At 41.1% G+C, this 17,366-nt stretch overlaps 1 protein-coding gene across 7 annotated transcripts in view; it reads left to right on the top strand.

Moving 5' to 3' along the window:
* Window positions 1-17,366, top strand: part of LOC132808422 (atos homolog protein B) — a 142,049-nt gene that overhangs the window by 82,824 nt on the left and 41,859 nt on the right. For all 7 annotated transcript variants that reach the window (XM_060822297.1, XM_060822133.1, XM_060822200.1 and 4 more), the window contains one exon: window positions 8,904-9,941. In XM_060822297.1, coding sequence (XP_060678280.1) covers window positions 9,039-9,941 — 903 coding nt within the window. In that variant the 5' untranslated portion in view covers window positions 8,904-9,038. The remainder of the gene's footprint in view (window positions 1-8,903; window positions 9,942-17,366) is intronic.

The following is a 17,366-nucleotide window of genomic DNA, read 5'->3' as shown; positions in this document are numbered from 1 at the left end:
ATTGAATTTCCTTTTCATATTATCATATCCAGGTGTGTGCTTACGTATTACAGAGACATTGGCCACTGACACTGAGACTGCTGGGTGTTGCCTGAGTGCTGAAGAATTGTCCGAAATGCCTTGTAAAAATAAGCCCAGCGAATACAGGCTAGTCAGTTTAGTTTTGGTGGTGGGACCAACTACACACATGGCCAAATACAGGTCATAGAGTCATATAGGACAGAAACAGACCCTTTGGTCCAACCAGTCCATGCCGAACATAATCCCAAACTAAATTCGTTCCACCTGCCTGCCCCGGCCCATATCCCTCCAAACCTTTTTTATTCACGTGTCCATCCAAATGTCTTTTCAATGTTGTAGTTGTACCTACACTGGATTACTGTCTTAAAAAAGGACACTTCTCCTGGTTGTGGGTAGAAGATGGAAGACTGGCATTAACTGAATATTCACTTGGAGAGCCAGTGCTAACACATTTGGATGAAATGCCTCCTTCGCAACCCAATTCTGAGATGATTTTTCTTGCATGGAATTGACATCACAAAGACATGCAGGCAAATTTTAGAATAATTTAAACATTTAATTGACACAGGAAGGTTCTGAGGAACACTATAGAGTGTTTCTAAAGGTGCTAAAATGGATATCCTTCAAATAATTCAGCATACAAATCACTCTTCACAATTCTGACTAAAGGTCACCTGGAATGTTAACTGTTTTGCATAAATGCTAGAAAATATGCCAAGCATTTCTGGAATTTTCTGTTCTATTCCAAATAAATTAGGTTCAGTTCTGTTGTTACCATGAAAACTTTGGTAATATATTCTCAATAAGATATAAACTGGTAGTAAGGCTATCCAATATGTAATTATTGAGTTGGATAATAACTTGGGAGTGAGTGGACAAGCTGCAGAGGGACATTGACTGGTTGAATCAAAACTTTGGATGTTTAGGTATTGGTAGGGGTGGGGGAGGGGTGGTGCTGGTAAAAGATTGTTGAATTGAACAAAGCACTGATTTGACCATCAGTATTGGAACATTAATTTTTTTTTTGGTCCATATCCAGTGCTACAACCCAAATTGTGTCCTATTCTGTTGTCGTTTCCAGTCCTTAAAATTCTCACTTTGCTGTTCAAATTCCTCCATGACCATGGTACTCTCTATTGCTCTAACCTCCCCCAGCCTCTTTCCTCTAATTTGGTTGTCTTGCACCTGCCACCTTGTTCAGTTTCACCTTGTCATCTATACAAGGCTTTGTAATTCTTTGCAAACCTTTCCACCCAGTTAACTCCCTCAACTCTTTGAGCTTTGTGTATTCTTTTCAATTCCTCAGTAAAGCTCTGCTTTAATAACCAAGCTTTTCTTTATGAAACAAAAAAAACTGAAGAACTGCAGGTGTTAGAAATCAGAAACAAAATCATAAATTGCTGAAAAACCTCAGCAGGTCTAGCAGAATCTGTAGGGAGAAAGCATAAATATCTTTTTGGGTCCAATGTTCCTTCCTCAGAGCTTTTTCTTATTTATCTATCATGCATTTTATTGCATTTACATCACTTCAAAAATGGACTATGGGATTGCTGTTACCACCATCAAGAGGTTCTCAGCTCAAATCTGGGTGGGGCGGCACAGTGGCTCAGTGGTGAGCACTGATGCCTCACAGTGCTAGGGACCCGGGTTTGATTCCCACCTCTGGCGACTGTCTGTGTGGAGTTTGCACATGCTCCCAGTGTCTGAGTGGGTTTTCTCTGGGTGCTCCAGTTTCCTCCCACAATCTAAAGATGTGCAGGTCAAGTGAATTGGTCATGCTAAATTGTCCATAGTGTTGGATGCATTCTTTAGGTAAATGTTGGGTAGAGGAATGGGTCTGGGTGGATTACTCTTTAGATGATCGATGTGGACTTGTTGGGCCAAATAGCCTGTTTCCATTCTGTAGGGAATCTAATCTAATTTACATTCCTGTATCAACTTCTTTGGTCCTAAAATTATGGGTGTATTGGGCAGTGAGGTGGTGGTTTAGTGGTATTATCACTAGACTATTAAGCCAGAAACTCAGCTCATGTTCTGGGAATCGAGGTTTGAATCCCACCATGGAAAATGGTGGAATTTCAATTCAACAAACAAAAAAAATCTGCAATTAAGAACTTACGATCATGAAACAGTTTTCAATCATTGGAAAAACACATCTGCCATCCTCACCTGGTCTGGTCGACATGTAACTCCAGAGCCATAGCCATAGTTGACACTCAACTGCCCTCTAAAATGGCTTAGCAAGTCACTCTGTTCTATAAGTTGCTAGAAAATCATCTAAGAGATGAAACCAATAGACCACCTGGCATTGACATAGGCAGCAGGAAAGACAATGGCCCTGCCGACCTTCCTTACTAATGTCTGGGTGCTGGTGCCAAAATTGGGACAGTTGTCTCGTATTAGTCAAGCAAAAGACTAACATAGTCATAGTCACAGAATCATGCCTTACAGATAAGTCCCAGACATCACCATTACTATAACCAAATATATCCTAAGCCACGAGCAGAACAGACGCTGCAAAGGTGGTGATGCAAAAGGAAGGAGTCGCCCAGGAAGTCCTCAAGATTGATTTCAGACCTCATGAAGTCTCATGGCTTCAAGTTAAACATGGACAAGGAAACCTATTGATAACTACATATCGTCCTTCCTTTGCTGATGAACCAGTACTCTTTCATGTTGGGGAGGTGACGACCTGGTGGGATAATCACTAGACTGTTAATGAGAGACTCTGGTAATGCTCTGGGGACCTATGTTCAAATCCCGTCATGGCAGATGGTGGAATTTTAATTCCATAAGAAAATCTGGAATCAAGCTTCTAATAATGACCATGGTTGGTCATTGGAAACAACTGTCTGGTTTGCTAATGCCCTTTAGGGAAGGAAACTGCCATCTTTACTTGGTCTGGCCTACCTGTGAATCCAGACCCACAGCAATGAGGTTGCCGCTTAACTGCTATCTGAGATGGACGATAAATGTTGGTCTGGCCAGTGATGTCCTCAACGCATGAATGAATACAAAGAAAAACATTTGGAGGAGGCATGAAGTGTGGCAAAGGTGAAAGATGTACTCTTGGTCATCGGGTTGTAAATCACGGAAACAGATCTTGTGGTCCAAATCATCCAGGCTAACCAGATATCCTCAATTAATCTAGTCTAATTTGCCAGCATTTTGGCCCATTTCCCTCTTAAACCCTTCCTATTCATATACCCATCCAGCTGCCTTTTTAATATTGTAATCATATCTGCCTCCTTCTCTGACAGCTCATTTCACTACATGCGCCAACCTCTGCGTGAAACAGTTGCCCCTTACGTCCCTTTATAAATCTTTCCCCTCTCACCTTACACTATGCCCTTTAGTTTTGTACTCCCTCACTTGATGAAAAGATTTGGATGGGTACATAAATAGGAAGGATTTAGAGGGATATGGCCCAAATGATGGCAAATGGGGCTAGGTTAGACTGGGGATGTCTGGATGAGTGTGGATGAGTTTGACTGAAGGGTGTGTTTCTGTGTTGTATGACTCTTTAAGTGCAAGTAAATTTTGCACCTCATAAAAATCGGGCAATAACCAACTCTAATAAAAGACAACATAACCACTGCGAGAAAGAGGGGACTGCAGATGCTGGAGATCAGAGTCAAAAGGTGTGGTGCTGGAAAAGCACAGCTCGTCAGGTGGCATCAGAGGAGCAGGAGAGTCGACATTTCAAGCATAACCTCTTCATTAGGAATGAAGTGGGGGAACCAAGAGGGTTGAGAGCTAAATTTGAGGTCACTGGGACTGAGGGGAAGGTAGCTGGGAATGTGATAGGTAGTGAAGGTGGGGTGTAATAGTGGTAAGGTGGAGTGGGAAGGGAGATGAACATGTAGGACAGTTCAAGGGGATGGTGCCAAGTTGGTGGGGGCAGGGGAAATTAGGAAACTGGTGAAATTCACCTTGGTCCTTTGTGGCTGGAGGGTCTTAAGGCGAAAGATGAGCGTTCTTCCTCCAGGTGCTGGGTGGCTCGAGTTTGGCGGTGGAGGAGGCCAATGACTTGCATGTCCTTAGTAGAGTAGGAGAGGGAGTTGAAGTGTTCGGCCACAGGCCAATGGGTTAAATGGTGCGTTGAAAGGCTGGTCATGGCATTAATCAACTCTACCTTGCCCATTACTCGACCCACTCCAATTTGCCGATCTGACCAACAGATCCACATCAGATGCCATATCACTTTCCCTTCGCTCCTTCCTAGAACATCTTGACACCAAGAACAACTACATAAGAGTCCTACTCATTGACTACAGTTTGGCCTTCAACACTATTATCTCCTTGAGACCGAGTACCAAACTTAGTGATCTCTGACTAAACCCCGCTCTCTGCAACTGGATCCTCAGTTTCCTGACCTACAGGCCACAATCAGTGAAGATTGGGGACGATATTTCATCCTCCTAACACTCAACACCGGTGACCCACAGGGGTGCATACTCAGCACCCTACTGTACTCGGTGTACCCATGACTGCGTTGCCAAATACCAGACTAATGGCATTAACAAGTTTGCTGATGATGCCACCACAGTTGGTCGAATCTCAGATGATAACAAAACAGGCTATAGACGGGAGGTGTGAGACCTGGAAAAATGGTGCATTGAGAACAACCTGCCCCCACCAACTTGGCACTCAATGCCAGCAAAGCCAAGGACCTCATTATTGACTTTCAGCGGGATGTTACTCATGCCACCCTACACATTAACAGCACAGAGGGGGAACGAGTGGAGAGTGTCAAGCTCCTCAGAGTGGTCATCCACAACAAGCTTTCTTGGACTCTTCATGTGGGCACACTGGTTGCAAATGTTCAACAACGTCTGTTCTTCCTCAGGCAGCTGAGGAAATTTGGCATGATGGTGAATAGGTGCGCCATCGAGAGCATTCTGTCTGGGTGTATCATTACTTGATATGGCAACCTTACCATTCGAGATCAAAGACCGTTACAGAGTGGTGAACTCGGCCTGGACAATCACAAAGACCAACCTCCCATCTATAGAATCCATCTACCAAGCCCGGTGTCAAGGAAAGGCTGCCAGCATTCTCAAAGATCCATTCCACCCTGGCAATGTTTTCCTACAGCCTCTACCTTTGGGCAGAAGGTACAGAAGCCTGAACACATGCACCAGCCAGTTTCAGAACAGTTTCTACCTTACTGTTGTTAGAATACTGAATGGACTTTCAAACTCTTAACATTCACTTGTACCTGTGTTTTTTGTGTTTGCTGCTGTTTACCTATTATTTACTATCTATGCTACTTAACTATGTGATCTGCCTGTATTGCTCGCAACACGGAGCTTTTCGCTGTGTTTTGGTACTCGTGACAATAAATTTAATTCAATTTTCCACTATCTTCTTTCTCCATGGTTGTTCTAATCCTTATTGAAGATGTGGTTTGTTCAAAATTACATCTTGATTTTATTTTTGACATTGAAAATTATGTTCCCTAAATAGACCATTTTGGAATGATTTACAAATTCTATTCTGTCTCTATGCAGTTTAATTCCCAGTTCAATCTAATTAAATGGTGGAGCTGGCTCAGTTAGGGATGGGCTGGGTGCAGAATTCCTGTTTTTGTCTACAATGATTTTTAAAATATTTAATTAAACAGAATGAATAGATAATAGTCAGTCTAAAATAAAATTGAAGATTGACAGACTATCTGAGTTGAATCGTAGAAAAGTACTGAATTCACGCAATGTAGAAACAAAAGTCTCCCTAAATCCTGAATAAGCGCCTCAAGTTTATGAAGTTTAGTTTTGGGCTACATAAAAATATGCTGTCTGGAGCACACATTGCATTATTGGTAGAACCACTCGAATGTTTGTGGATTGCAATAGTTGGGATTGGATCAAATGGCTGAGTTTTTAGATTGGACTTTGAAGGATTTACTTAGCACATTAATAGAAGTTTGAAGTTGTAATACTATGTAAAATTCTAGAGTACTTTCTTCTTATTAGAGAAAAATAGGTTTGACAGAACACAATCCAGTGCATTAGGAATTCAAAGCTGTTAATAATGGAAACAAATGCATGCAAAAGGAAATTTGATTCATGAGATTTGACATAGTTAATTATGGATGTGAATACACTTTTTTATATTTTTGAAATTTGGGTAAATGTACAGTGTTGAAAAAGAATTAAATTAAAAACAAGATGTATAAGGAGACAATACTTGTACCAATATCACGATCTAAGTAGACAATATAATTTTCTCCCACGATTTATATATTGTTATGGTGAAAGACCATTTTACTATCCTATCAAAGTTTAAAATAGCCATTAATTTGAGACCATGGTCAGCATGAACTAGTTGGACCGAAGGGTCTGTTTCCATATTGTATGACTCTATCTCCTATGCGTGTCAACTAGATATAGAACTTGACCATTTGGCCCCTGAAAGTGTGGTCTGCCATCAGTAAGTTCACGGCTGATCTAACTGTGGCCTCAACTCCATTTTCTTGTCTAGTCCATACTTTTTGATTCCTTTGTCAATTAAGATTTTGTACAACTCAGCATTAAAAATATTCAAAGATCCTCCCTTCACTGCTCTTTGAAAAGAAGTTAAAAGACAAACAGAGCTGAAAATGTGTTGCTGGTTAAAGCACAGCAGGTTAGGCAGCATCCAAGGAACAGGAAATTCGATGTTTCGGGCCAGAGCCCTTCATCAGGAAACTGGTCCAAAACGTCGAATTTCCTGTTCCTTGGATGCTGCCTAACCTGCTGTGCTTTAACCAGTAACACGTTTTCAGCTCTGATCTCCAGCATCTGCAGACCTCACTTTTTACTTAAAAGACAAACAACCTACTGAGAGGAAAAATATCACCTCAACTCCACTGTAAAAAGGAGAACCCTTATTTTTAAACCTTTTTCCTTGGTCCCTCTCAATTTGAAATATCCCCTCAGTACTATAGTGTCAAATTGCCACAGGATCTTCCATTTCTCTAAGATGGCTGCTCATTCTTAACTGCAATGGATGCAGGTACAAATTTTTCTCCGAATATTGCCCATTCATCCCAGGAATCTGTGCTTTCCCAAATTATACTCCATCTGTGAGTGTTTTGTGCACTCCCTTATCGCAGACTTTATAAACTCCTTTTGTAAACTATTATGTCATCCTCACAGTTGACTTTCTGCCTATCTTTATTGTAAACTATTTATTTGGTCTCTTATTCCAAGTCATTCATGGTTGATTGTAAACAGCTGAAGCCTTGGCATATTTATTGAAATAGTCTCTACCTAAACATAGGTATCTGTACATGATGAATTATTTTGTGTATTTAAAGTGAACTGTATATCGATTTAAAATTGATAGTTGCTAATTTTTATTGACTTGTTTTCTCTTGTATGGAAAACCTACAGGTTTGTCTATTTTCTTTGTGTAATGTCATGTGATGCAGCCACATTCTAGAAGACTAGAACAGGTACTATGGATAAGTCAGTTTGAATAATCTTAATCAAGTCAGTCTGCAGTATTTTAGACATGAATGTTGACTAATAGGCAGGTTGCTTTGCAAATGTAGACCTGTCAATCAAGATTCAGTCCTTCCCTAACCAGGGCAGGTTTTTCAGAAGGCTGGTTGGAGGGTGAATTGTGTGTTTGGGGTCTTTAACTTAGTAACTTTTACCTGATCTTTCTCTGGCCACATGTGTCAGATGTGTTTTGTATTTAGCCACACAATCTCCAAGAACTTATGATTTGGAGATGCCGCCTTTAGCAAACAATTAAGGTAACACTAACAGGGTAAAAAATGATGTCTGCAGATGCTGGAGATCACAGCTGAAAATGTGTTGCTGGTTAAAGCACAGCAGGTTAGGCAGCATCTCAGGAATAGGGAATTCAACGTTTCGAGCATAAGCCCTTCATCAGGATGAAGGGCTTATGCTCGAAACGTTGAATTCCCTATTCCTGAGATGCTGCCTAACCTGCTGTGCTTTAACCAGCAACACATTTTCAGGTAACATTAACAAACAACCAAGGTATTTTTCACCGTATAATTTCAGTTACATCACACTCTAAACTTTTGATATAAATTCTATGTCTTACAATCGTGTACTCCGCAACCACCAGATGAAGGAGCAGCGCTCTGAAAGCTAGTGTTTCCATTTAAACCTGTTGGACTATAACCTGGTGTTATGTGATTTTTTAACTCCAAGAACTTAGCATTTCTCCATCTCTGGTCTCTTATGTATCCTTCAATGTCTTCCTTTCTAATTCTGACAGCTCTGTCCTCAGCCAATTCAATGATAAGCTCTAGAGGTTCCTCCTTTTAAGACTCTCCTTGAAACACCTGTAACTGGCTAAAATTAAATGTTGTCTTCATGCTGTGTTAAATGTTGTCTGGTTATCGTCTTGTGAACCATCTTCAGATTTTAAAAGAGCTCTATAAAAGCGAGCTGTTTTTGGTTGTGTGCACATCAGGTGAAAGTGGACTCTGCGCTGGTCCCTGTTGTTGTCTCTTTATTGTGCGTGTGTCTATGTGTATATTCATTGTAGTCCATTGGAAATACTTACTCCTTTTCAAAGGTTGGTGGTTCTGAGCATTTCCAGTCTATTTGCTTTTGGAGATCTGAAGACTTGGACAGACCACTGATCAATTGCAACATGAGAAGTAAGATGAGAATGTAGAAATGTTATTTTTTTAAAATGAAGAATTTGACAAACTAAGTATTTTAAAGTAGCTGGAATCTTGAAGTTTGAAGGACACCATGTTTGTTTATGTCAAACAATAAGGAAAAAAAAGCCTTTGCTCCAATTGCTGCACAGTTTTAAAGCTCAATGTTTTAATTAATTGTGTTAATTGTAAGTATGTAGCTACTGATTTAAAATAAATGATCTATGATTGAGTGATTTTCTTTCTTCTTTAGATGCTGTGCTACAGGAGTATCCAGAAAGACATCTTTGGTTTAACTTCATGAAGGTGACTTCTCATCGCTACCAACTACAAGTACAGTTTCTGCCCTTGGATTTCTACATTTCTGTCGTGTAAAACACAGCAGTCCATGAGGCACATGCATCTGGAGACTTCTCAGAAAGAGCAATCTAAAGACGTACCTCGGCATGCTGCAGGCCATGCAGGTGGCAGCTTTCAAGGTGCACCAACAAATGACTATCGCTTGGACTCTAGTGATGTCATCTCTGAACGAGGAGTTTTGGCAGGATACAGTGAAAGCGAGGTTAGGTTTCAAAAAGTGTATCAACTTTCAATATTTTCTCACCTATCTAACTCTTCAAATACTTTGGATCAGAGAAATTGCAAACAGGGTTTTAAAAGAAATTCATCTGAACAACATCCAGAACTTGAGCTCAACCAGAAAAGGATCCATGTGCACTGCAAAAATTCTGCTACGTTGACGGAAAGTCTAAATGCATCTTACTGTGGAACTGATAATGGCAATCTTTCTGAAAAGGTAGTAGAAAAGACAGGTGACTATATAAATGAACAGGATATTGGTTTCCAAGATGGAGACCCAGTTATGCATGGTTCTGCACAACACTTTTGTCATAGTGGTTTGCATGTTGTTGAGCACACAGGCACGGAGGACAGTGTCTTGGTAGAAGATGGAGAGAGAGGTTCACCTGGAGATAAATTAGTACCAACAACACCATCCTCAGACAGTGAGATTCACAATAGTACCAGCACTGGACTATTGTCCTCTGAGAAAACACCATTCTCCTGTGGACAATCAAGTACAGCCTCTGCCAGATGTACAGTTAAACGAAAGCTGCTATCGCCAACAAATGCATCCGGGAAAGAGATGTGCTCAGGGGATGAGAGCCCTCCTGTTGCAAAGAAATGTAGGATTAAGCTAGTTAATTCTATCCCAGTTTCTTGCAGAAGTACTGATGCCAAAGCAGCACCTTTCTGGAATCATCTACTTCCATCCTCAAGAGATGCATCCAAGGTTTGTGTTATCTGCAATATCTTCTCTATTTTTTAACTAAAATCCATTTGTTAATGCAATTGAAATCTGAGAAAACTAGTTTCTGTTCAAAACTGCTATATGTCTAAATTGTGTCCAGTCTCAAGGTTTCCAAAAAATAACTTACCATGACACAGGTACTTTTGGATCATCTCCAAAGTTTTCCCAATATACATATCAACTTGGTTTTTGCTGGGTTTCCTTAGTAAATTGTCACTGAGACATAGGTGTGTGCAAGTGTACAGTAGTTTGTCGAATTGTAACTTAGCAATAAAATCGCCTCTTAACTGCCGACCTCCATATTTTTAGACTAGAAGGAACTCTGGAGTTATTTTGTTGATAATGTCCTAAATTAAGCAATACTTTAGTTTCATAATGAAATGGCCTCAGCGGGGTAAAATGGTATCATTTACTGCTGCCTTGTGAACAAAATATGAAATCTGCATACCTAGATTTCTATTTAGTAGCTTTCTGCTATCAGAATGGTAAAGATATGTCTTAAAATAAGTTGAGTTTGGGAGAAATAAAGAATAGACAAGTGACTGTAATATCTCCAAAGACAGGTGACTGAAAAGCTTCATCAACAGATTTCTCAGAATCAAAAAGATTGATAGGGGATTGTTTTGGTCTTTTGCTTTTTTTTGGTAGGGATAGGGATTTTCTTTCTTCCTAGGGTATACTTGATATGGTTAACTTATGAGGTAACGACAAATAATTTGTGACCGTTTGACAAAATATCAACCCTCAAAAGCCACTTTTATAAGAATTTGTTTTGATTACATTGCATCATTTTTTTAAAAAAACATTTAATCCATTGTAACACATATGGGACTACTCCCCGATTTGTCTCTTCAGAGCATGTCTCAGTCCAGACTATCCTGAAGCCAGATTTAAAATGTTTACATGGTTTGAATTTGGGATATATTCTTGTGAAGGTGGCCTTTTGCAGTCTTTTATCTCAGCATCCTCCTCTCGAACCCAATAACTACACACAGTGGTTCAGCTGTAATCTGATGTAAATCTTATATCAAAACACTAACATTTTAAAGTTTTTAATCCATGTTGACATGAAATCCAGTTTTCCATTAACTCTGTGTGACTTGGAGTCATAGGGATGTACAGCACCGAAATAGACCCATTTGTCCAACTCATCCTTGCCAACCAGATATCCTAAATTAATCTAGTCCCATATGCCAGCACTTTGACCATATCCCTCTAAACCCTTCCTATTCATACACCCATCCAGTTGCATTTTAAATGTTGTAATTGTACAGCCTCCGCCATTTCCTCTGGCAGCTCATTCCATTCACACACCACCTTTGCTTAAAAAAGTTGTCCCTTAGATCCCTTTTACATCTTTCCCCTCTCGCTCTAAACCTATGCCCTCTAGTTCTGGACTCTCCCAATCCAAGGAAAAGACCTTGTATATTCACCCTATCCATGCCCCTCATGATTTTATAATCCTCTGAGTCACCTCAACCTCTGCTCTGGGGAAAAAGCTCCAGCCTATTCAGCCTCTCCCTGTAGCTCAAATCTCCAACCCTGGCAACATCCTTGTAAATCTTTTCTGAACCCTTTCAAGTTTCACAACATCCTTCCTATAGGAGGGAGACCAGAATTGCACACAATATTCCAAAAATGGCCTAACCAATGTCCTATACATATGTAATGTGTTCTTCCAACCCCTATACTCAATGCTCTTCCTAGTAAAGGAAAGCATGCCAAACACTGCCTTCACTATCCTATCTACCGGTGCCTCCACTTTCAAGCAACTATGAACCTACACTTCAAGGTCTCTTTATTTAGCAATATTCCCCAGGTCCTTAGTGTATAGGTCCTGCTCTAATTTGCTTTTCCAAAATTCAGTACCTCATATGTATCTGAATTAAACTCCATCTGCCACTTCTCAGCCCATTGGCCCATCTGATCAAGATCCCATGGTACCCTGAGATAGCATTCTTCGCTGTCCATTGCACCTCAAATTTTAGTGTCATCTCCCAACTTAGTAACTATGCCTTCTGTGTTCACATCCAAATCATTTATATAAATGATGAAAAGTAGTGAACCCATCACTGATCCTTGTGGCATAACACTGGTCACAGGCCACCAGTCTGAAAAACAATCCTCCACCACCACCATCCTCAGTCTTCTACCTTTGAGCCAATTCTGTATCCAAATGGCTAGTTCTCGCTATATTCCTCGCTAACCAGTTTACCATGAGGAACCTTGTCAAATGCCTTTCTGAAGTCTATATAGATCACATCCACTGCTCTGCCCTCATCAATCCTCTTTGTTACTTCAAAATTCTTGTCTGTAATGTGCTGCTTTTTTTTAATTGTGATCTTCAATCCACAAATTTCCTGCTATTCCAACTCCGTGCATGCTCAGGGACAACTTTGTTATCAATTATATAGAGTGTACAGCACATTGTTCCTCCTAGATACCTTTGAACTTTCCAGAGATATTTGATATGATTGGCAAATAGAAGCATGTGGTGTTAAAGGAAAGGATAGTGTAGCTATGTTATTGGCTATGGGATATTCAGCAAAGTATGGTGTTTAGACATTTTCTCTCATGAGCCTTTGACAGAATTGTTGCTGTTCTCATTAATAACCTGAACGTAGGTATGGGGAGAATAATTTCAGAAGGATTAAATACATGGCTGTGCACTTTTTTAAAAAAAACGAAGAGGATAGTGGCACTCTTTAGAGTCAAAGAGATGTACAGCATGGAAACAGACCCTTCAGTCCAACCCGTCCATGCTGACCAGATATCCCAACCCAAACTAGTCGCACCTGCCAGCAGCCGGCCCATATCCCTCCAAACCCTTCCTAGTCATATGCCTCTTAAATGTAGCAATTGTACCAGCCTCCACCACATCCTCTGGCAGCTCATTCCATACACATACCACCCTCTGCATGAAAATGTTGCCTCTTAGGTCTCTTTTATATCTTTCCCCTCTCACCCTAAACCTATGCCGTCTAGTTCTGGATTCCCTGACCCCAGGGAAAAGACTTTGTCTATTTATCCTATCTATGCCCCTCATAATTTTGTAAACCTCTATAAGGTCACCCCTCAGCTCTGCTCCAGGAATAACAGTCCCAGTCTGTTCAGCCACTCCCTGTAGCTCAGATCCTCCAACCCTGACAACGTCCTTGTAAGTCTTTTCTGAACCCTTTCAAGTTTCACAACATCTTTCCGATAGGAAGGAGACCAGAATTGCACGCAATATTCCAACAGTGGCCTAACCAATGTCCTGTACAGCTGCAACATGACCTCCCAACTCCTGTACTCAATACTCTGACCATTAAAGGAAAACATACCAAATGCCTTCTTCGCTATCCTATCTACCTGCGACTCCACTTCCAAGGAGCTATGAACCTGCACTCCAAGGTCTCTTTGTTCAGCAACATTCCCTACGACCTTACCATTAAGTGTATAAGTCCTGCTAAGATTTGCTTTCCCAAAATGCAGCACCTCGCATTTATCTGAATTAAACTCCATCTGCCACTTCTCAGCCCATTGGCCCATCTGGTCCAGATTCTGTTGTAATCTGAGGTAACCCTCTTTGCTGTCCACTACACCTCCAATTTTGGTGTCATCTGCAAACTCACTAACTGTACCTCTTATGCTCACATCCAAATCATTTATATAAATGACAAAAGGTAGAGGGCCCAGCACCGATCCTTGTGGCACTCCACTGGTCACAGGCCTCCAGTCTGAAAAACAACCCTTCACCACCACCACCTTCTGTCTTCTGCCTTTGAGCCAGTTCTGTATCCAAATGGCTAGTTCTCCCTGTATTCTGTAAGATCTAACCTTGCTAATCAGTGTCCCGTGGGGAACCTTGTCGAACGCCTTACTGAAGTCTATATCGCATCTACTGCTCTATCCTCATCAATCCTCTTTGTTACTTCTTCAAAAAACTCAATCAAGTTTGTGAGACATGATTTCCCACAAACGAAGCCATGTTGACTATCCCTAATCAGTCCTTGCCTTTCCAAATACATGTGCATCCTGTCCCTCAGGATTCCCTCCAACAACTTGCCCACCACCAAGGTCAGGCTCGCCGGTCTATAGTTCCCTGGCTTGTTTTTACCGCCTATCTTAAACAGTGGCACCATTTTTGCCAACCTCCAGTCTTCTGGCACCTCACCTGTGACTATCGATGATACAAATATCTCAGCAAGAGACCCAGCAATCACTTCTCTAGCTTCCCACAGAGTTCTCGGGTACACCTCACCAGGTCCTGGGGATTTATCCACCTTTAACCGTTTCAAGACATCCAGCACATCCTCTGTAATCTGGACAGTTTGCAAGATGTCATCTATTTCCCTACAGTCTATATCTTCCATATCCTTTTCCACAGTAAATACTGATGCAAAATATTCATTTAGTATCTCCCCCATTTTCTGTGGCTCCACACAAAGGCCGCCTTGCTGATCTTTGAAGGGCCCTATTGTCTCCCTAGTTACCCTTTTGTCCTTAATATATTTGTAAAACCCTTTGGATTATCCTTAATTCTATTGCCAAAGCTATCTCATGTCCCCTTTCTGCCCTCCTGATTTCCCTCTTAAGTATACTCCTACTCTATACTCTTCTAAGGATTCACCCGATCTGTCCTGTCTATACCTGATATATGCTTCCTTCTTCTTCTTAACCAAACCCTCAATTTCTTTAGTCATCCAGCATTCCCTATACCTACCAGCCTTCCTTTTCACACTGATAGGAATATACTTTCTCTGGATTCTTGTTGTCTCATTTCTGAAGGCTTCCCATTTTCCCGACATCCCTTTACCTGCAAACATCTGCCTCTAATCAGCTTTCGAACGTTCTTGCCTAATACCATCAAAATTGGCCTTTCTCCAATTTAGAACTTCAACTTTTAGATCTGGTCTAACCTTTTCCATCACTATTTTTAAAACAAATAGAATTATGGTCGCTGGCCCCGAAGTGCTTCCCCACTGATACCTCAGTCACCTGCCCTGCCTTATTTCCCAAGAGTAGGACAAGTTTTGCACCTTCTCTAGTAGGTACATCCACATACTGAATCAGAAAATTGTCTTGTACACACTTAAGAAATTCCTCTCCATCTAAATCTTTAACACGATGTTTGAAAAGTTAGAATCCCCTCCCATAACTACCTTATTATTCTTCCAGATAGCTGAGATCTCCTTACAAGTTTGTTTCTCAATTTCCCTCTGATTATTGGGGGGTCTATGATACAATCCCAATAAGGTGATCATCCCTTTCTTATTCCACCCAAATAACTTCCCTGGATGTATTTCCGGGAATATCCTCCCTCAGCACAGCTGTAATGCTATCCCTTATCAAAAATGCCACTCTCCCTCCTCTCTTGCCTCCCTTTCTATCCTTCCTGTAGCATTTGTACCCTGGAACATTAAGCCACCAGTCCTGCCCATCCCTGAGCCATGTTTCTGTAATTGCCATGATATCCCAGTCTCATATTCCTAACCTTCCCTGTTAGGCCCCTTGCATTGAAATAAATGCAGTTTTAATTTATTAGTCCTACCTTGTCCCTGCCTGCCCTGACTGTTTGACTCACTTCTGTTCTCAGCTGTACCCGTCTCAGATCGATCTCTTTCCTCACTATCTCCCTGGGTCCCACCTCCCCACCCCCAACCCTCACCTTACTAGTTTAAATCCTTCCAAGCAGTTCTAGCAAATTTCCCTGCCAGTATATTAGTCCCCTTCCAATTTAGGTGCAATCCATCCTCCTTGTACAGGTCAATTTTACCCCAAAAGAGATTCCAGTGATCCAAAAATGTGAATCCTTCTCCCGTACACCAGCTCCTCAGCCATGCATTCATCTGCTCTATCCTCCTATTCCTGCCCTCACTAGTTCGGAGCGCTGGGAGTAATCCAGATATTACTACCCTTGAGGACCTCCTTTTTAAATTTCTGCCTAACTCTCTGTAATCTCCCTTCAGAATCTCAACCTTTTCCCTTCCCATGTTGTTCGTTCCAATGTGGACAATGATCTCCTGCTGGCCTCTCTCCCCCGTGAGAACATCCTGCACCCTCTGAGACATGCTTGATCCTGGCACCAGGGAAACAACACACCATTCTGCTTTTTCTCTGCTGGCCACAGAAAAGTCTGTCTGTACCTCCGGCTACAGAATCCCTTAACCCAATTGATCTCTTGGAAGCCGATGTACCCCTCATTGCATTAGAGCCAGTCTCTATACCAGAAACTTGGCTGTTTGTGCTACATTCCCCTGAGAATCCATCACCCCCTACATTTTCCAAAACCTCTGGAGAATCCATCTTAGTGAAATGGGTGGACATATGTCAAGTGCAATTCAGTGTGGTTAATTGTGAAATGACACATCATGGAAGAAACCATATGATATATTCTTATCGAAACTATTTTAACAGTGGTGTAAGAGCAGAATACTTACAGTTGCAGATTTATGAATGTTTGAATGTAGCAGGAAAATTTGTTCAGACAGCTTTTTTTTAAAAGCAGAAGTCTGGTTTTAACCTGGCAAGAGAATTGTGCACCGTTCTGGGCATTATATTTTAGAAAGGCTGTTAAAGCCTTGGAATGGTATAGAGGAGGATTATCTGGATGATACCAAGGATAGATGTACTCAAGTGGAGTGGCTCGATAAAAATGGAATTGCTCTCCTTTAGAGCAGAAACCTGTTAAAGGGATTCTTAATGGAGGTATTCAGAATGAGGAGAGACTTTTTGAGAGCATGGTAGGAAGAAACTATTTTCTTGGGTGTATGGGTTAGCAACCCAAGAACATCGATTTGAAATAATTGTCAAAAGAATGGAGGACAAGTTAGTATTTGTTTTCATAAAGTTGGCTAAGATCTGGATTGTGTGACCAAATATTGATAACTTTGAAAGGTAATTGGAGAGAACTTATTCATAACTTTATGGGGGGGGTGCCCTAAAAAGATGGGTTTGCGACTAAATTAGATAACCCTTTCACGCACAAGTATGGTGAGTTAAGTGGCTTCCTTCTGTGCTTTAAGTATTTTTTGTTTGATCATGGTCCATCTCTGGAGGAATACACTGAAAACAAAAAAAATTCTGGAAATCTCAGCGGGTCAGGCAGTATCCATGGAGAAAGAGCAAGCCAACATTTCGAGTCTAGAAGCTGCTTCATCAGAGCTGACGTGAAGTTGGAATATATTTGCATTGCTCGTTCTTTTTAAAAGATCTTTAGTAACGCAGCATATATCCAGCAATTGGTTACCTTCCAACTTGAGCTTATACTCCCAGTTTCTGTTTGTCTGTCTCTCTTGCCTGACTTGTGTTGTTCTCCAGCAAAATTATTAATAATCATGAGGTGATTTTCACATGATGGGTAACTCCCAGTTCTATTACATCACTACATCTGTGCTTTCCTACTGCGTGCACAACATTAAGTTG

Source organism: Hemiscyllium ocellatum, chromosome 1 (assembly GCF_020745735.1).
Source record: "Hemiscyllium ocellatum isolate sHemOce1 chromosome 1, sHemOce1.pat.X.cur, whole genome shotgun sequence".
Lineage (NCBI taxonomy): Eukaryota > Metazoa > Chordata > Chondrichthyes > Orectolobiformes > Hemiscylliidae > Hemiscyllium > Hemiscyllium ocellatum.
This window is presented reverse-complemented; position numbering and strand designations above follow the sequence as displayed.